At 43.2% G+C, this 21970-nt stretch overlaps 1 protein-coding gene across 3 annotated transcripts in view; it reads right to left on the bottom strand.

Annotated features, from left to right (window-relative positions):
• Positions 1-21659, bottom strand: part of dtwd2 (DTW motif tRNA-uridine aminocarboxypropyltransferase 2) — a 121509-nt gene extending 99850 nt beyond the window's left edge. For all 3 annotated transcript variants that reach the window (XM_080188970.1, XM_080188968.1, XM_080188969.1), the window contains exon 1: positions 21472-21659. In XM_080188970.1, the coding sequence (XP_080045096.1) occupies positions 21472-21629 (158 nt within the window). In that variant the 5' untranslated portion in view covers positions 21630-21659. The remainder of the gene's footprint in view (positions 1-21471) is intronic.
• Positions 21660-21970: the final 311 nt, after the last annotated feature.

Raw genomic sequence — 21970 nt, 5'->3', positions numbered from 1 at the left:
CTGACTACATATCAATGTAAGCAGTGTTTTTATAAAATTATAAAATGAACAAATATAGACTTGTCAGCTACTATGTTATCTCATCAATGGTACAAATTAAGGCGACAGTGAATGCTTTTCAGCGATTCATTCCAGTTAGCTGGTCCAGAATAATCCGGGCTTTTAAAACAGCCACATTGGGAACTGACTGGTGGTAGAGGTTCGGGAACTCCCCGGGAGAAGAACTAGCTGAAAATGAAGAGTGCATAAAGAAGCCCCACTGTGATTTCTCTAACATAGCAGCAGCTGATTGACAGCCATAAGACCTTTGCTGCTTTTGCAGGAAACACTTATGAAGTGGCTATGACTACAAAACACAACTAATAGAAAGTAAATATAAGTTGTATTATTGTAGTCAGCTATGAAAATCATTGAACTGTTTATGCAGAGATTATTTGACAATTTCATGATTTACTGCCAGGGTATTTCTTTGAATATGATGGCAAATGCTAATTATCGCAAAAATTATTGATCAAAACAAACCTGACATTTGTTTAATTAAAAAGATTTGTCGTGGCATTGCCTGGTCTGCACCAGCTGTGATTGCTGTCATGTCATGAATGCTGCATGCAGTCATAGGTAAGCAGATGTGTTATCAATGACCGAGTTGCTTGCTATTACCGTTTTCTCAGAATATCCAAAAAAAAAAGATTTAAATCATTCAGCTTCATTATGGCCAACAGCTAAGATATGGCTACAAAAGTCATCTTGTAAATTAAACCTGACCAATAATCATTTTTCAAACACAATCTTCTTAAATGCAGCCATTAATTAAAAAGAGAACAATAAGAACCAACAGACTGGAGAATTCAGATAATGCAGCACAATTAACCTCATAGCTTCACTAAATCTCTTGAGCACACTTGACTAATATTTCAATCCCATAGGCAATGTTTCAATTTTGCCAAAGTGTGGTAAGGACAAACTTAGCTGCAGATTTAATGAATAAACATTGGCCCGAATTTTGCATTACAATGAGCCTCTTCACGAAGGATAAATCTGACAGCTACTTCTGACATCCACACACGCACATCCTTTAGTGGATACCTGGAAGCTGATCAGGATATTAGCGATGTCCTAGTCCTCCAGAGAAGGGCTGTTGTTGACCTTGTCAATAGCCTCTGTATTGAAATTACTGCAACATGGGCACTTGGGTACTTACCCCTTAACTTCGAACAAAGAACAGTACAGCACAGGAAACAGGCCCTTCGGCCCTCCACACCTGTGCCGCTCATTGGTCCAACTAGCCCATTCATTTGTGTATCTCCATTCCCAGCCTGCTCATGTGACTATCCAGGTAAGTCTTAAACGATCCCAGCGTGTCCGCCTCCACCACCCTACTTGGCAGTGCATTCCAGGCCCCCATCACCCTCTGTGTAAAAAACATCCCTCTGATATTTGAGTTAAACCTCGCCCCTCTCACCTTGAGCCTGTGACCCCTCGTGATTGTCACCTCCGACCTGGGAAAAAGCTTCCCACTGTTCACCCTATCAATACCCTTCATAATTTTGTACACCTCTATTATGTCTCCCTTCATTCTCCGTCTTTCCAGGGAAAACAACCTCAGTTTACCCAATCTCTCCTCATAGCGGAGACCCTCCATACCAGGCAACATCCTGGTAAACCTCCTCTGCACTCTCTCCAAAGCCTCCATGTCCTTCTGGTAGTGTGGCAACCAGAACTGGATGCAGTACACCAAATGTGGCCTAACCAATATTCTATACACTGCAACATCAGACTCCAGTTTTTATACTCTATACCCCGTCCTATTAAGGCAAGCATGCCATATGCCTTCTTCACCACCTTCTCCACCTGTGCTGCCACCTTCAAGGATTTGTGGACTTGCACACCTAGGTCCCTCTGTGTTTCTATACTCTTGATGGTTCTGCCATTTATTGTATAACTCCCCCCCTCCACTCGTTCCATCAAAATGCATCACTTCGCATTTATCTGGATTAAATTCTATCTGCCATTTCTCCACCCAATTTTCCAGCCTATATCCTGCTGCATTGCCCGACAATGTTCACCACTATCAGCAAATCCAGCCATCTTTGTGTCATCCGCGAACTTACTGATCACACCAGTTGCACCTTCTTCCAAATCATTTATATATATCACAAATAGCAGAGGTCCCAGTACAGAGCCCTGCGGAACACCACTGGTCACAGACCTCCAGCCAGAAAAAGACCCTTCGACTGATACCCTCTGGCTCCTGTGGCCAAGCCCGTTCACGACTCATCTAGCCATCTCTCCTTGTATCCCACGAGCCTTAACCTTTTTCACCAACTTGCCATGAGGGACTTTGTCAAACGCCTTACTGAAATACAAATAGACGACATCCACAGCCCTTCCTTCATCAACCATTTCTGTCACCTCCTCAAAAAACTCCACCAAATTTGTAAGGCACGACCTCCCTCTTACAAAACCATGCTGTCTGTCGCCAATGAGATTGTTCCGTTCTAAATGTGCATACATCCTATCTCTAAGAATTCTCTCCAACAGCATCCCTACCGCAGACGTTAAGCTCACCGGCCTACAATTACCCGGGTTATCCCTGCTACCTTTCTTAAATAACGGTACCACATTCACTATCCTCCAATCCTCTGGTACGTCACCTGTGTCCAATAAAGAAAAAAAAGATTTCCATCAGATGCCCAGCAATTTCATCTTGTCTCTGTGCAGTAAAAATGGTTGAAAGGCTCATGCAATTAGCAGTGAGTGAGTTTCTAATAAATGTGGCAAAGTGAAAATTGGTTCTGAAAAAAATAACGGTACAAGTGTGGAGTTTCATTTGCTGAAAATAAAAACCTTGTTCATACTTTTTATGTGTATCTCGTAACTCTTGCCCTTAATCCCATCTATATTTTTGAATCTTTATTTTGCCCTTATATAAACCTAATTTAAATCTCCTGCTCTATGCTTCCTAATTTAGGCCCTTTATGTCTCAGTTAGATACATTACTTGATTGGCTGAAGACCTTGTTGCCTGCCTTGCTCATAGATACCATTGATACCCTGTAGAGGATACCACATTGGAAAAGGCTGAACAGTCAAGATACCCACATGATTTAGGCAGCAGTCCCATTCATCCATGCAATTCAGGATCCGTGATGGAAGCTTGACTTCACCCTGCATGATCTACTCAGCAAAACCTGGCAGAAGCTAGAATATGTCCAAAAAAGTTTTAAAATTATTTTTGTGGGACCAGGAGAAGCATATAGACTCCCTCAGCCTTCCTCCCATCACTTCTCCGCTGCTCCAAAATCCAGTTTTTTTTATAGCCTCCAGGCAGCCTGATTTTGCAGAAGGTTGCAGTAGAGAACTGCAACAGAATACCAATTATGTCCACAGTTGGTCACTCATATGTCAATGAGTACCAGCCTCAAATTGAATAGGGCCTCCTGCCAGTATTATCAGACAGCTGGTCAGCTATCTTGTCCAACTGGCATGTCACCCGAAAGTTCATGAGGTTCATTTTCAATTTATTGCTACAGCGTAGAACTGTAATTCAGTGCAAAGGAAACTCAGGGCGATTCTTTTCAAGATGCCTTATCTCCTATCCCAGTGTTGCATTCAAGTCGGTTGAAAATTAAACCCTTAATAATGATCTTTTATTGCAATATTGGCCACTGGAAATCACAAAGCAAGCCAATCACATTCTTCTGTCTTCTCCAAAAGGTATACAGTATCACAAGTTTCACAATTTCAGAATCTGTTCAAATATGCATGTTTCTGTCAGTAGCATAAAACAAAAGTGATTTTTTGTCACGTTTCTCAGAGGAGGTTGCTGCTATTACTGATTCGCTGAATCAGTAAAAACTTGAAAAGTTAAAAAATTATCCAGAAGGGATGAAACAAGAAAACAAAATCGGCAAATAAAGCTATCAGCAAAAGTAACGGTATGTTGAAAATTCTAAGATTTGTACACCATTTTAGTTTTCATTCGTGGAACATGAGTGTCGCTGACTGGCCAGCATTTATTGCTCATCCCTGGTTGCCCTTGAGAAGGAGGTGGTGAGCTGTCTTCCAGAATCGCTGCAGTGCATGTGCCGTGGGTTGACCGACAATGCTGTTAGGGAAGGAATTCAAGGATTTTGATCCAGTGACTGCGAAAGAACAGCGGTATATTTCCAAGACAAGACAGTAAGTGGCTTGAAGGGGAACTTGCAGGTGGTGGTGCTCCCATGTATCTGCTATCCTTGTCCTTCTAGATGAAAGTAGACAAGGATTTGGAAGGTGCTGTCTAAGGATCTTTGGTGAATTGCTGCAGTGCATCTTGTAGACAGTACACACTGCTGCTACTGAGTGTCAGTGGTAGAAGGAGTGGATGTTTATAGATATGGTGCCAATCAAGCAAGCTGCTTTGTCCTGGATGGTGTCAAGCTTCTTGAGTGCTGTTGGAGCTGCACCCATCTAGGCAAGTAGGGAGTATTCCATCATGACTCATCCTGACTTGTGCCTTTTAGATGGTGGATAGGCTTTGGGAAGTCAGGAAGTGAGTTACTCACTGCTGTATTTCTAGCCTCTGACCTGCGCTTGTAGCCACTGTGTTTATGTGGCAAGTCCATTTGAGTTTCTGGTCAATGGTAATCCCAGTGTTGACAGTGGGTGATTCAGTGACGGTAACACCATTGAATGTCAAGAGACGGTGGTTAGGGTATCTCTTACTGGTCATGGTCATTGCTTGGCATTTGAGAGGTATGAATGTTGCTTGCACTGGATCTTGTCTAGATCTTGTTGCATTTGAACGTAGACTGCTTCAGTATCTAATGAGTTGCGAATGGTCCTGAACATTGTGCAATCATTGGTGAATATCCCCACTTCTGACGTTATGACAGAGGGAAGATCATTGATGATGCAGCTGAAGTGGTTGATCCCAGGACACTACACTGAGGGACTCCTGCAAAGATGTCCTGGAGCTGAAATGACTGACCCTCCACAACCACAACCATCTTCCTTTTGCTAGGTGTGACTCCAACCAGTGAAGAGCTTGCCCCTGATATCCATTAATTCCAGTTTTGCTGGGGCTCCTTGTGTGCGTGTTTGTTCCTCAAGGACTAAGTTACTAAGTGCACTCGTGCTGAACACACAAACCAAGATGTCATTTCTGTGCTGAATAAGTTCGGAACTTAGTAAGATAGTAATGAGGCACATTAGTTGCAGAAGGGTGGTGGAAGAGGAGAAGGCTTTTGAATTCAATGTTTTGAAACATGGTGAACCAGTGGAAGTCAGTAAACAAAAGGATGGCCAGTAGTCAGATGTTCAGAGGAACAGAATGCAGGCAGTGGAGTTTTGGATGAATTGAGCAGAAGGCTGGCAAGGAAAGTATTAGAAAAATCTGAAGTTTCACACGTGCAGTTTACATAGAACATAGAACAATACAGCACAAACAGGCCCTTCGGCCCACAAGTTGCGCCGATCATATCCATACCTACCAGGCCTATCTATAACTCTCAATCCCATTAAATCCCATGTACTCATCCAGAAGTCTCTTAAAAAGCCCCAGCGAGTTAGCCTCTACTACCACCGACGGCAGCCGATTCCACTCACTCATCACCCTCTGAGTGAAAAACTTACCCCTGACATCTCCTCTGTAAATGCTCCCCAGCACCTTAAACCTGTGTCATCTCATAGCAACCACTTCAGCCCTGGGAAATAGCTTCCGAGAATCCACCCTAACTATACCTCTCAACATTTTATAAACCTCTATCAGGTCACCTCTCAATCTTCGACTCTCCATGGAGGAGAGGCCTAGTTCCCTCAATCTATCTTCATACAGCATGCCTCCCAATCCAGGCAACATCCTTGTAAATCTCCTCTGCACCCTCTCAATACTTCCAAATCCTTCTTGTAGTGAGGCGACCAGAACTGCACACAGAACTCCAATTGGGGTCTGACAAGGGTCTTATAAAGTTGCAGCATTACCTGCCGACTCCTAAACTCAATCCCTCGATTAATGAAGGCTAGCACACGATACACCTTCTTGACCACATCCTCCACCAGCGAGGCCGATTTGAGAGTCCTGTGGACCCGGACTCCATGGTCCTTCTGCTCCTCAACACTGCTAAGACTCCTACCCTTGATATTGTACTCCTTCATCCCATTGGCCCACTACACATTTATCCGTGTTGAAGTCCATCTGCCACTTCTCCGCCCAGTCTTGCATCCTATCTATGTCTCGCTGCAACTTTTGTTACAAAAAAAAACCAACCTTTGTGTCGTTGGCAACCTTACTAACCCATCCCTCCGCTTCATTTATGAAAACGACAAACAGCAAGAGTCCTAGAACAGATCCCTGGGGTACTCCACTGGTGACCGATCTCCATGCAGAAAAAGACCCATCCACAACCAGGCAAGCAGTTCTGGATCCACAAGGCAACAGCCCCTTGGATCCCATGCCCTCTCACCTTCTCAAGAAGTCTTGCATAGGGGACCTTATCAAACGCCTTGCTGAAGTCCATATAAACCACATCCACCGCTCTTCCTTCGTCAATGTGTTCAGTCACATTTTCAAAGAACTCAATTAGGCTCGTACGGCATGACCTGCCCTTGACAAAGCCGTGCTGACTATTTCTGAATGTACTTTACTAAAGTAGGCATTCTTGTGCCTAAGCCCAGGCAGATGATGGACATCAGTGTCAAGCTCAGTGGAATCAACTAAGAATGAAGCCACACAATAGTGTGGAGGTAGAAATTCAGCACCTGACGCGAAATACATGGTTTGAAGTTCATTTCAAAGTTGAATAGGTCATTTGGAGCAGAGATTACAATCTGAAATGGTTAAACTCAATATCCAGGTAGGAAAGCTCTAAAGTTCCTAATTAAAAAATAAGATGCAATTCCTCGATCTTATATTGAACTTCATTGGAGCACTGCAGATCAGCAACATGGAGAATCTAAAAACTAACCAACCAGAAGCTTGAGGTCATGTTTTCAGACTGAACGGAGGTGTTCCACAAAATAGTCATCCAATCTACATTTGGTCTACCCACTGTCTTTAATTATTTTGTGGGATTTGAGCATTGCTGGCAAGACCAGCAGTTATTGCCCATCCCTAATTGCCTTTGAGAAGGTGGTGATGAGCCACCCCTTAGACAGTTATAGTCTATTTGGTGTAATGCTATTCAGAAGGGAGTAGCAGGATTTTGACAGTGATGGCTTGGAGGGTGTTCTCATGCATCTGATTTTTGATTTGTTTTAATTTATTATTGTCACATGTATTTATAGTGAAAAGTACTGTTTCTTGCATGCTATACGGACAAAACATACCATTCATAAAGAAGGAAAGGAGAGAGTGCAGAATGTAGTGTTACAGTCATTGCTAGGGTGTAGAGAAAGATCAACTTAATGCAAGGTAAGTCCATTCAAAAGTCTGACAGCAGCAGGGAAGGAGCTGTTCTTGAGTCGGTTGGTACGTGACCCCAGGCTTTTGTGTCATTTTCCCGAAGGAAGAAGGTAGAAGACTGAATGTCCGGGGTGCAAGGGTCCTTAATTATGCTGACTGCTTTGCTGAGGCAGTGAGGAGTGTAGACAGAGTCAATGGATGGGAGGCTGATTTGCATGATGGATTCGGCTACATTCACAACCTTTTGTTGTTCCTTACGCTCTTAGGCAGAGCAGGAGTATACCAAGCTGTGATAAAACCAGAAAGAATGCTTTCTATAGTGCATCTGTAAAAGTTGATGAGAATTGTAGTGGGCATGCCAAATTTCTTTAGTCTTCTGAGAAAGTAGAAGCATTGGTGGGCTTTCTATAGTGTCACCATGGGGGATCAGGAAAAGTTGGTGATCTAGACACCTAAAAACGCGAAGCTTTTGACATCAAGACTTGAAGTTGTTGACATCAATATAAAAAATAGTAGCTGTAGGCGATTTGGCCCTTCAACGCTACGCTATTGTTCAATAAGATTATGGCTGATCTGTGTGACTGAAATACAATCACATACATAATAATAACGTCAAGTTTTCTTATCTTGACAGTAATCATTCATGTCTTTTATCTCCCACAACCTTTTAGTTATCCAGCTGGAGATGGTCAAGGTCACCACTAACTCTACCTCCTCAGAGGAGCACAACTTATCTGAAGACGCACTATCACAGGACTTAGCAAACCATCTGGGAGCTGGGAGAATGCTAGGCATGGCCAGCATTCTTGCAACAAACAGAGAACCAACTCTGGTTCCCTGCCTCTCCATGTGTTCTATGCTCATTTCTCCTGTAAGGATATCGAAAGAGGAAAGATCTAAGAGTGAGAGCAATGGTACTAAATGGGTAGAGAGCATTTGTTGAGGGTGACAATGAGGGAGAGGCACAGACTATGGAAGGATGGGAAATGAGTATCATTAGTGGATGTATAGATGGAAGTGTGAGGAGCTGCAGACGGAATGCAAATACCTGTAAGATAAGTTGGCAAGAGAAGAGTAGGCTTATAAAGGAAGAGTGAGAGATTAGAAGTGGTACTTACATCAAGATATAGGTTAAAGGCCCATCGTTCTCACCTTTCTTGGGTTTCTGAGATTTCCTGCATTGAATCCAGGAGTGTAATACTATGCTCTTACTGCTGACCTTTCAATCATACTTCCTTCATTTTCCCAGTTGATTTCTTCCTCTCATGTTCAAAGAACAGTGCATCTCTCTGGATCCTCACAGAAGTCAGCACACTCAGGAAGGTGCAGTGAAGTGCAGAACTAAGACTTTGACTGCTACTTTCCATGACAAAACTTCTGCTCTGACAAAGGGTCATCTATACTCGATACGCTAACTCTTTTGTCTCCTTACTGATACTGTCAGACCTGCTGGGATTTTCCAGCATTTTCTCTTTTGGTTTCTTTCTCTCTCCTTCCCACCTTCAGCTGTCCCAACTTGTATTTTCAAATGTTTGTTTAATACACTGGTACTGAAATTGAGCCATCCATCCCAACTTCATTCCCTGACTCCCCACGCCTGTCCACCATCGAGAAGGCACAAGACAAGAGTGTGATGGAACATTCTCCACTTGGCTGGAAGCGTGCAACTCCAACAATACTCCAGGAGCTTGACACCATCAGGGAAAAAGCAGCCCACTTCCCTGGTTTTCCATCCACCACTTTAAACATGAATTCCCTCCACCACTGGCACATAATGGCAGCATTTACAAGATGCACTGCAACAACTTGCTGAGGCTCCCTCAACAGCACCTTCCAAACCCATGGCTTCTATTCCGAGAATAAGGGCAGCAAACACATAGGAATGGCACCATTTGTACATTCTCCTTCAAGTCACACACCAATCCTCCCTAACACCACTGTGGATGTATCTAGACCGAAAGGACAGCAATGGTTCAAGAAGACAGTTCATTAGTACCTTCTCACAGGCAATGAATTATGGGCAATAAACATTAGCCTTGCCAGCAATGCCCACATACCATGAATGAAAAAAAAAGTCACCATCACACGAACTGGCACTAACTTGACGTGAATCCTAGATATCAAATGTTAATGACGTGCTGCATTAAGCTTCTGAAGATATGTTTCTCACATTTCTTGGTTTCCCAAGCACCATCGGCCACTTCACTGCCTATGCAGTAAAATCCAGTTCTATGGATTGGCAATACATGCTTGGTCTTGCTAAGAACATGACATCTCACGTGAATTCAAAAAAACTCACTTACGTACGGGATGGGGTTGGTCTGAACCGTGCTGGGACCAGAGTGCTGGCGAATCGAGTAAAGAGGACTGTAGACAGGGCTTTAAACTAATTGGGGGGGGGAGGGTGCAAGGGTAGGTGACCTTACGAGGTCTAAAGTTAAGGAGAGTGTACATGTAAGGGAAGAGGCCGAGGATGTCCCAATAATAGAGGGAGTAGGGGGCGTGAGTATAGTTGGTGGCGTTGCGGCAAATAGGGTCCAGGTGAAGGCTGGGATGAAAGCACTTTATCTGAATGCACGAAGCATTCGGAATAAAGTGGATGAGCTGATGGCGCAGATCGACACAAATGGATACGATCTGGTGGCCATTACAGAGACGTGGCTGCAGGGTGACAGGGACTGGGAGCTGAATGTACAGGGCTATCAAGTGTTTAGGAAGGATAGGCAGGAGGGAAAAGGGGGGGGCGTAGCTCTGCTGATTAAGGATAGCATCACGGTGGTAACAAGGGATGATACTGGAGCCAAGGAGCAGAGGGTGGAATCGTTGTGGGTGGAGATTAGGAACAGCAAAGGGAGGAAGACGCTGGTGGGTGTCGTCTATAGGCCCCTGAATAATGATCTGGAGATGGGGCGGGCTGTTAACGCGCAAATAAGTGCGGCGTGCAGGAATGGGACGGCCGTAGTTATGCGGGATTTCAATCTGCATATTGATTGGTCGACCCATGTTGGACGTGGGGGGCTCGAGGAAAAGTTCTTGGAATGCTGCCGGGATAGTTTCCTCGAACAGTGTGTGTTGGAGCCGACGAGGGAGCGAGCTATCTTGGATCTGGTGCTATGTAATGAAGTGGGTAGAATTAGGGACCTTGTGGTGAAGGATCCTCTTGGGGAGAGTGATCATTGTATGGTGGAGTTTCTGGTGCAGATGGAGGAGGAGAAAGTGGGTTCCCGGACATGCGTCCTTTGTTTGAATAGAGGGGAGTACGGTAGGATGAGAGAAGAATTGGCGAATGTGGACTGGGAGAGCGCGTTGGAGGGAGGGTCTGTTGAGGAGCAGTGGAGGATCTTTAAGGAGACCTTTCTTGGTGCTCAACGGAAATTTATTCCGATGGTCAAAAAGGATAGTAGGAGGAGAGGTAATAAGCCGTGGATAACGAAGGAGGTGAAGGAAAGTGTTAAACTAAAAGCGGAGGAATTTAAAGTAGCTAAGAGTAGTGGGCGAGAAGAGGATTGGGAGAGGTTTAAATGTCAACAAAGATTGACAAAGAAGTTGATAAGGAAGGGTAGGAGAAACTATGAAGCTGGGCTAGCGCTTAATATAAAAAAAAACAAGAGTTTTTATAAATATATAAAAAGGAAGAGGCTGGCTAGGGTGAATGTTGGTCCTTTAGAGGATGAGAAAGGGGACCTAGTGGTAGGGGATGAGGATATGGCTAAGGTATTGAATAACTTTTTTGTTTCTGTCTTCACGGAGGAGGACGTGAATAATTTGCCGGGTGTTAGCGATGGAAAGGTGGTAGGACTGGAGAGTCTTAATGACATTACTGTTACTAGAAAGGCGGTGCTCGACAGACTGGAGGGGCTGATTGTGGACAAGTCCCCAGGACCGGATGGAATGCATCCGAGGGTTCTGAAAGAAATGGCGGAGGTGATAGTGGATGCCTTGGTGGTTATTTTCCAAACGTCGCTGGATTCCGGGGAAGTGCCGGATGATTGGAAAACGGCTAATGTTACGCCGTTGTTTAAGAAGGGTGCCAGGCAAAAGGCGGGGAATTATAGGCTGGTTAGTTTAACGTCTGTGGTAGGTAAAATGTTAGAATCTGTCATTAAGGAGGAAATTGCGAGGCATCTTGAAGGGAATTGCTTGATAGAGCAGACGCAGCACGGTTTCATTAAAGGGAAGTCGTGTCTGACAAATTTACTGGAGTTCTATGAGGATGTGTCTAGGGCGGTGGATAGAGGAGAGCCGGTGGATGTGGTCTTTCTAGATTTTCAGAAGGCGTTTGACAAAGTGCCTCACAAGAGGTTATTGCAGAAGGTCGACGGACATGGAGTTGGGGGTAGGGTGTTAGCGTGGATAGAGGATTGGTTGTCAAATAGGAGGCAGAGAGTGGGGGTCAACGGGTGCTATTCGGATTGGCGGATGGTGACTAGTGGAGTGCCCCAGGGGTCGGTGCTGGGGCCTCAGCTTTTTACCATTTATATAGATGATCTGGAGGAGGGAACCGAGTGTAGAGTGTCGAAATTTGCTGATGACACCAAGATTGGGGGAACGGCAAATTGTGCGGAGGGTGTGGAGAGTCTGCAGAAGGATCTAGATAGGCTGGGCGAATGGGCCAGGAAATGGCAAATGGAATTTAATGTTGGCAAGTGTGAGGTGGTCCACTTTGGTAGGAAGCATGGTAGGAAGGACTATTACTTACAGGGCGAAAAACTGCAGCAGGCGACGGTGCAGAGGGACCTCGGGGTCCTTGTGCATGAGTCGCAAAAACCCAGCTTGCAGGTGCAACAGGTGGTCAGGAAGGCGAATGGGATGCTGGCCTTCATAGCGAAGGGGATTGAATATAAAAGTAGGGAGGTCTTGCTGCAGCTGTATAGGGCATTGGTGAGGCCGCAACTGGAGTACTGTGTGCATTTTTGGGTGCCGCACCTGCGCAAAGATATTTTGGCCTTGGAAGGAGTGCAGAGGAGGTTTACTAGTCTGATACCGGAGTTGAGGGGGTTGAGCTATGAGGAGAGGCTGAATAAACTAGGCTTGTACTCGTTAGAGTTTAGAAGAATGAGAGGAGATCTCATTGAGACGTATAAGATGATGAATGGGATGGATAGGATAGAGGTGGAAAGACTCTTCCCGCTCAAAAAAGACAATAGGACTAGGGGGCACAGCCTCAAGATAAAAGGGGGGCGGTTTAGAACGGAGTTGAGGAGGAACTTCTTCACTCAAAGGGTGGTGAATCTCTGGAATTCTCTGCCCGTTGAAGTGGTGGAGGCTGCCTCGCTAAATATTTTTAAGACGCGGGTTGATGGGTTTTTGATAGGAGAGGGGATTAAGGGTTATGGGGAGAGGGCGGGAAAGTGGAACTGAGCAGTGACAGATCAGCCATGATCTTATTGAATGGCGGGGCAGGCTCGAAGGGCTGGATGGCCTACTCCTGCTCCTATTTCTTATGTTCTTATGTAATATCAGCAACTTGTAATGCCGCGATAGGATCAAAAACGCCTCACCTATCTCTTCTGAAAGCAGTGACACATTCAATCACACCACTAGACTATATCACTTAAACAGTGGAAAAATTCCAGTATTGGAAAGCTTGGACAGAAAAATGAATCTCAAAATTGAGAGACGTGCTGTTTCTGTCGTGCCACTCTTCTTTGACTGGGTGGTAAAAGGTTTCAACGTTGAAAACATTTTGCTGTATATCTGTTCCTCATAGCACCATCAAGTGGTTGCAATAGAACAATACAACAGAAGGACCTCAATATTGATGTCTTCTACAGTTATATTCAGCAGGAAGAATTCATCCTGTGCTTATTAATTTTAGAGTTTTTTTTGTGGACATTGAGCACAATTTTCCTTTCTTTTCATAATAGAACATTAGAACATAAGAACATAAGAAATAGGAGCAGAAGGAGGCCATCCAGCCCCTCGAGCCTGCTCCGCCATTCAATAAGATCATGGCTTTCCATTTTTAATTTTGCTTTTGGAGATGGAACACTTTCTCAGTTTCAGCATCAAGAATTCTCAAGGCAGGCGCTTGTGTAGCATGAACGTTACTTGGTGAAGTGGAAGGTGGGACAAGGAGAGCCCTGTTATGGTTTTAGGAGAAAGTGCTAAAAGTTGAGAGCAGAAAGATTCAAAATGAAAATAACATGATGGAGGGTCCTGTCAACTATCATAAGGTTTCCAGTTGGTGAAAGAACGTGGGAGGGGAATCCTCAGTTCAATAGAACAGAAGATATATCAGAAACATTGTTATGGAAGATTGCAGCATCATAAAGAGATTTGCGATGCAGAAACTCAGGATGATCACGATAGGGAACCGAGCTGTAAAGAGATTAGATGTCCATGGTGAAAAGGCAGCAATGTCACGTGTGAAGTAAAGGAAGGATAATATTTGGAAATACTGTATTGCTGTTTCTTCATTGTCACTGGATCAAAAACTGGAACTTCCTTCCTAGCAGCACTGTTGGTGTACCTAGACTAGATGGACTTCAGCAGTTCAAGTTGATTGTTCACCACTATCTTCCCAAGAGCAATAAGGGATTGGCAATAAATGCTTGTTTAGCAATGATACTCATAGCTCATGAAGAATTTTAGAAAGTGAGGACATTGGAAAATGAAGAAACTCGGCTTGTATTTCCAGGAATAAAAACAGAAAATGCTGGAAAAACTCAGCATGTGTAGGGAGAGAACAGAGTTAATGTTTCAAGTCTGAATGAGAGGGAGAATGTGATGGATTATATACTGTATTGGAATCATAGAGGCCTGCAGCACAAAAAAGGCCCTTTGGCTCATCGCATCTGCACCAGTCAAAGACAAACCCAATTATTGTAATTCCATTTTTCAGTACTTGGCCCACAAGTGCTCATCTAAATACTTCTTAAATGTTATGAGGGTCCACCACTCTTTCAGGCAGTGAGATCCAGACTCTCACCATCCTTTGGGTGAAAAAGTTTTCCTCACATCTCCCCTAAACCACCTGCCTCACTCCTTAAATCTATGCCCCATAGTCACTGATCCCTTCACTAAGCCCCTCATAATTTTATACATGTCACTCGTCCCCCCTCAGTCTCCTCTGCTCTAAGGAAAATAACCCCGTCTATCCAATCTCTCTTTGTAGCTAAAACAGTTCAGCCCAGGTAACATCCTTGCACCCTTTCCACTGTTATCACATCAGAAGGGGTAGCATGTTGGTTCTCAGCATGAGCTTGGAGGTCCGAAGAGTCTGTTCCTGTGCTGTATTTTTCTTTGTTGTTCTTTATTCCTCCTATAATGTGGATTCCGGAACTACACACAATACTCTGGCTGTGGTCAAACCAATGTTGTATATATTTCTAGCACGACCTTCCTGCTCCTAAACTCTATGCCTCAGCTAAAATGCAAGCAAGTATACTTGCTTGGTATTCTTAAGTAAGTATACCATATGCCTGCTTAACTACTTTAACCACCTGTTCTGCTATCTTAAGAAGGAGAGGAGCAGGTGGAGCAAAGTAGAAGGTCAGTGATTGGTGGGAGTTAGGCAAGAATGCAACAAAGATATACTGGACACAAGTTAAAGAAAATGTTAATGGCATTATGACAACAATAGATAGTGTGTTGATAATTGCATATAGATATCAGAATGTGTTATTAGGAGAACAAAGGTCAGTGCTCAATGAAAACAAATTTTAGAACAAATGACAAATGGCCAGATGGTGGAAGGTATTGTTGCACTGGGACAAAAAGATTTTGGGGTGATAAGAAAAGGGGGTCAAGATGGAGGAGAAATGTCACAGTCCAAAGTTGTTAAACTCAATACTAACAACAAGGGCTATAATGTGCTAAATCCGAAGATGAGTTGCTGCTCCTCCAATGTGCATTGGGCTTCATTGGAATACTGAAGCAGATCAAGAGCAGACACTTATTTTTCAGGGTTAATTCCCATTTTTGCTACTTTTTTTAATTACAAATACCAGCTACATCCACCAAGCACCCCCACCAATTGTGAAAGAAATATGGTTCGGACTTTGAGAGCAGCGGCAAGCAAACAGCACTCACTTTTTATTAGACTTTGAACTGCCCAGAGACTTCACCAGGGCTTTAGCATGGAAACTAATGGTTGCCAGGAGAGTAAAACAGCACCCTCTACAGGGTATCCTGAGGCCTGAATGAACAGGACAAGCCACACCATGTCTTTTCAACTGATCAGAACATTAGAACTAGGAGCAGGAGTAGGCAATTTAGCTCTTTAAGCCTTCTCCATCATTTAATACAATCATGACTGATCTCACCTTGGCCTCAACTCTACTTTCTTACTCGTTCGCCATAGCTCTTCAAGCCCCTACTAATTAAAATATGTCCACCTCTTCTTTAAATTTACTGAATGCCCCAGCATCCATCAGACTCTGGGGTAATGAATTCCACAGATTCATCCACCTTTGAGAGAAGTAATTTCTCCTCATCTCTGTTTTAGACCTGCCGCCCCTTATCCTAAACCGTGATCTCTTGTTCTAGGTTGCCCTACAAGAGGAAACATCCTCTCTACTTTGTCAATCCCCCTTATCACATTGTACACCTCAATTATATCTCCTCTCATTCTTGAAAATTCCAGGAAGTATAGGCCCAAACTGCCCAATCTCTCTTCGTCAGTCAAACCCCTCAACTGTAGAATTAATCTAGTGAACCTCCTCTGAATTGCTTCCAATACAAATATGTCCCTAATTAGATATTAAATTTGACTGAAGTGCCACAAATTCACACCCTTCATGTTTTAACGCTGAATCTCAGTGACGCCCTGTTGCAGTGTAGCCTGTGGAGCAGTAAGGCAAACCAAACAGCGATCTCTCGATTTCAAAGTTTAACTGTGCACGTTCAGAAGGCAAAGGTTGCTAAACAATGTATTTCCAATTAATACTGAATGTTGATCGCCTCACCAGTATTCTTACTGCAAAATCCAGGTTCAGGCCATAGAAGAGAAGTAGCTAGAAAACCAGGGACAATAAAAATGCAGATTGATAAACAGAACAAATTGTAGTCACAGAAGACTGCTCTAGAGACTGGATGGTCATTGTGTTTCTTAAGGACATTATTTGTAAAACAGTATATTTAATTCTAAACAAAGGAACGATAATCAAACTAAATCCAGGTATGGTTGTTCAAAATAAAAAAAGTATAGCAAAGGAAGGACCTAAACAGATTGAGAAAATACCAATGAAAAGCAAGTACATGAACCTGAAATGAAGTTTGGAAACAAATGATCTGCAGTATGCATTTAACAAAAGATTAACCAGTTAAAATGCACCCATAAAATCTCACTCAATTTCTTTTGTTGAAAATCCTTTAAGCCATTATACTTCCTCCAACAAACTTTAATTGGCAATAAAATTTACAGGAAAATTATTAAAGAGAATCTATGCATTAGCATCAGTTGAGATAATGACAATCCATTAAGATGTCCAAAACTCAAGTCCATTTTGGCTTCTGGAAATTTATCACCAAAAGAGACTTGACAAGATAGCAATCAGGTCCCTTGCTCTCACACCACTTCATTATTCACAATAAGACTAAGCAGTGCCTGAGCCTGCCAAAGTTTGCTCTTTTGCTTCTGTACACTGATGGAGATGTACTAAGACCAAATCCATCCCCACCCCCCTCAAAAGTCAGGAACAGGGGAAGTAACCAGGCTATGTTTTGTTTTAGTAGAAAACATCAAAACAAGAAGAGGCATGAACTCTTCAACTTTTTCTGAGATACCTCTGCTGAAAAATACAATTGAGGTTACTATATTCCAGGAACTATTTGTTTTGTAAACACAGTATGTTATCACTGTGACAAAAGTAACTCTGCATTTTGAAATATTTCTCTTGTAAAATTATTATTTTCTAAGCATATAGTAGCTGGAATTTTTAAATTTATATATATTTCGTGGAGAGTTCAATGCAATTGTCAAAAAAACTAATACAGGTGGAAATTTGTGAAGTCCTCGATTCTCATTAATGCCTACAGATCAGGTCTGAATCAAAGTCCTGAAGACAATGTAGAATTACAGAAGTACTTAATGAAGCAGAGAAAATACAAATTACTTCAATCTGTTCTTCGATTTTATATTTCTCACTAAGAAAAATGAAACATTTGGTAAATCTTCATATTCACCCTTGCAGATGGATACCCATTCCCAGGTGAATGCATCCCTCCTGAGGATCAGTGCCCAGAACTGAATGCAATATCCCGGTGAAGTCTAAACCAAGGTCTCTGCACTGAAACACAACTTCCTCAAGAAAGAATGTTGGACATTAAAGCATGAAATTACAGGGGGATGGAGAAAGTCTTCAGCTTACCCAAAGTGGCACTGGAGCCCTGATCTTGGGAGTCCCACCTCTGTTGTTCACAGAGGCAGTTGCACATACAGACATGCAGTTGTCTTCAAACTGATCTGATATTCATTATGGAATGTTCAAAGGAAAATCAGTGCTTGCTATTTCAATCTGCTGACAAAAACCCAAAGACTATAATTAAGGATCCATTCTGCACGCCCTATTTCATAACCTATTATCATAGTGGGATAAAAGCCAATTACAGGGGACGCTGAAATCTGAAAACCAAACAGCGAGCCTGACATCATTTGTGGAAAGAGAACAGAGTTAATGTGTCAAATATAGGGTCATCCAGATTCGAAACGTTAGCTCTGTTCTCTCTCTATAGATGCTGACTGGCCTGCTAAGAGTTTCCAACATTTTCTGTTATTATCCTGTCAGTTCACCATTTGATTGACAACTCCAAGTAATTATAAACTCTGTTTTAGTCTTTGAAGTAGAGCAATGAATACAAATAATTGTTTTTATAGGGGATTAGGTACTTGAGAAATTGTTTATTTTAATTGAGGGATGAAATAGCTGAAGGATTTTAAATGTGATGAACGGGTTATCAATTTGGGTGCTTTTTAATAGAGAAGTAATGAATAAACACTTAGAACTTCATTTCACCTTAGCACTGGGTCCCAAGGTCTGCCCATGGTGGATATTAGACGGGTTGACATGGAGGGCATAAAGGTAAAGTTTTTAGATTGGGCATGGGTTGGGTCTAAGTTGGTAAGGAGACATAGAGCTGGATGGAGAGGTTTAAGTTTTAAAGTTTATTTATTTAACTTCGGTGCAATGAAGTTACTGTGAAAGTCCCCTAGTCACCACTACACCAGTGCCTGTTTGGGTACAGGAGGAGAATTTAGCATGGCCAATGCACCTAATCAACAGGTCTTTCAGACCATGGGCGGAAACCAGAGCATTCATAGGAATCCGACACAGATACAGGGTTGATGTTCAGGCTCCGCATAGACAGCGACCCGAGCCAGGAATCAATCTGGGTCCCTGACACTGTGAGGCAGCAATGCTAACCACTGTGCCACCCATACCAATGACTTCCAGTTAGTCAGGGGTGTCCCCTGGGTGATTGGGGTGGGAAAGAGTCCCATGGGTGGTCTGGTCTGGGTATTTTCAATCGTTACCCAGAGGTTTTTCTGTATAATCTTTGATGTTATCCTGTTGGAACCATCCAAAGTTTGCCATTTAAAATTGCATTTTCCAGTGATTCCCAATGCAGGTGCAAACCTAACATGTGAAATTCCAAAGGGTACCCCCAATCCAGCACTGTGGAGCTCAGACTTTACAGCCCAGTATCTGTCAAGTCTCGCTGCAAAGGCAAATTTCAGTGTTACACTTGTTCCAGTTTTATATTCACAGAAAACTAACAAACTACAACTGAGCATGCAACTTCCACCAAGGAACAACTATCAGGAAGATATGAAACCTACAAATTATGCAGCAGCAATGAGCAAACATCTACCAATAAATACATTTCTTCTCTACCCAATACCATAACCGACAATTAAGGTCACATTTACAAATAGGGGTAATGAACAGCCACTTTTTTGACAATTATAAAGAAACTCCTGGTGCATTACAATATATCCAAGTTTTGAGTCAACATCAAAAAAATTGTATTTGACAGAGCCAGAATATTCTGATTAAAAAGCAGATCAAGAGGAAATATATTTCAGAAGACCTACCATCATCTCTTGTCATTCAACATGCACGAATTAATAGAATACGCATTACTTTTCTTTTCATCCAAAGGTTTTACTGTTAGAATTCTGAACCACATCCTTATGTACTCCATGCTTTGGTCTCTGCCACTTTTATCCTGTCTCTTCTTAATTTCACTGTGTTGTTTTCTCTAGTCCCATCCTCTCTGCTGCATTGATCTTTTCCCAGATAAAACCATGCCAAAACCACAACCTTAGTTCAGACCCTAGGCTTTTCATCACAAGAGATTATGACATATTTATTTTAGTATGTATTCATCATATTTCAGGCATTATGTATACACACTTTGATATGGCATAGTGGCTAGCACTGCTGCCTCACGGCGCCAGGGACTCGGGTTCTATTCTGGCCTTGGGTCATTGCGTGTGTGGAGTTTGCACATTCTCCCATATCTGTATGGGTTTCCTCTGGGTGCTCCGGTTTCCTCCCACAGTCCAAAAATGTGCGGGTTAGGTTGATGGGCCATGGTAAATTAATCCTAGTGTCAGGGGATTAGCAAGGTAAATATGTGGAATTACGGGAATAGGGCTTACGTGGGATTGCGATCGGTGCAGACTTGATGAGCCGAATGGCCTTCTTCTGCACAATAGGGATTCTATGATTCTTCGATGATCACATTCCAAAATGCCAATTTCTATTAACTAGAGAAACTTTTCTTAAGAATTGAAAATTGCCTTTCATTGATAAGTAAATATGCAATATTTCGATATTAAAAGTACAGAATGAGTTATACACAGATCTTCCTCAGAAGCAAAAGACCACAGTTATACATTGTACATTTTCTGAAACAATGCTTGTGAAAGCAATTTTAAAATGACAATGTACAAATTACAATGCTCTCTCGCGTGGATGATTTGGGCAATTTTTTTTAACCCATCTCAAGCTTCCGTTAATGATTTTCTTTGCATCTCAGTAAGTGTTTCAGTTGCAGATTTACAGTGTTCACTTTAAATAATGTGTGTATCTTTCAGCACACCTATTCACACATACCTGCATATTGCATCAACAGGAAACGTACTATAATGGGTACAATTCTAAAGAGGGTGTAAGACCAGAGGGACCTGAAATTAAACGTCCACAAATTCTTAAAAGTGACAAGACAGGTTGTGAAAGTGGTTAACAAGGTATATGGGATCCTGGGCTTCATAAATATAGACAAACTGTACAAAAGCAAATAAGTCATGCTGAACGTTTATAAAACACTGGTTCAACCTCAACTGAAGAGTGCAATTCAGTCCAGGCACTGGAGAGAATGCAAAAATGATTCACAAGAATGGTTCTAGAGATAAGAGGCTTCAGTTGTGTGGATAAAATGGCAAAGCTGGGCCTGTTCTCCTTAGAGAAGGTTGACAGGAGATTTGATAGAGGTGTTCAAAATCATGAGGGACTGGAAATACTAGACAGAAAGAACTGTTTCCATCAATAGAAGAGTCGAGGACCAGAGGCCATTGATATAAGTGAAGGCCAAATAATGAAAAACTCTTCTATTTATGCACAAGTAATTAGGATCTGGAATGCACTTCGTCAGAGTGTGGTGGAGGCAGGTTCGATTGTGACCTTCAGAAGCTAAGTGGATAATTATCTGAAGAAAAATTAAAGGGAAAAGGGAGTGGAGTGGATCGAGCTGAGTAACTCTTAGAGAGAACCACATGGACTGTAACACTTTTATGATTTACATTACGAGCAGAGAGCCCGAATTGTTGGATCTTTGCAACTGTCAGGATTGCAACAGAACTTCCCCCCCAAGCCCACCAGCGTCTCCCTGTTTCCATGGTGACCACTGATTTAGGGAAAAGGTCAATAGGCTGGTGTCATCGTCAATCAAATTCAGAAAATCCCCCCAGAATCAGACAGCCAGGGATGGTTTAAAACTTTAAATGGAAATGCAGGGGATTTCAGAGGGAGAAAAGTTTCAGTGCAGAGGCGGCAGTCTGACTGTGAGTTCTCCCATTGTGGGGCCCTGAGCTCTGGCTCACCGAGGCCAATCCTCAGGCCCGGCTCAGGCTTCCAGTACCTGCATCGCGAACACGTCGGCCTCTTGCCCGCCGTCGTCTCCACCGGCAACTCGGACAACTCCTGCAACACGTTCTGCTCTTCCTCCGCACCCACGATACCAGGCCCCCCGCCGTCTAAGTTTACAGCCGCCCCTGCCCCCGCCCTTTCGGGCTCCATGTTGCAGACGAGCGCGGCTGAAAAGGAGCGTCCCCCCGGACCGTCAGAGCGATACACCGGAGCACCGGCAGGGGGAGCACCAGGTGCAGGGTTTCCCCTTACCACCAGAGGGAGCACAAACACTGGTCCATAGAACGAGTATTCCAAGGAGCAGCCAGTGCTCCGAAAGCTAGTGGCTTGTCCTACCAAATAAACCTTTTGGACTTTAACCTGGTGTTGTGAGACTTCTTACTGTGTTTACCCCAGCTGGCATTTCCACATCGTTGCAGAAAGAGGCCATTCAGCACCTGCTGGCTCTCTGAAGGAGCAATTCACTCAGTGACATCCCTTGGCTTCCTCCT

This window comes from Carcharhinus amblyrhynchos, chromosome 5 (genome assembly GCF_965287045.1).
Source record: "Carcharhinus amblyrhynchos chromosome 5, sCarAmb.v2.hapA, whole genome shotgun sequence".
Lineage (NCBI taxonomy): Eukaryota > Metazoa > Chordata > Chondrichthyes > Carcharhiniformes > Carcharhinidae > Carcharhinus > Carcharhinus amblyrhynchos.
This window is presented reverse-complemented; position numbering and strand designations above follow the sequence as displayed.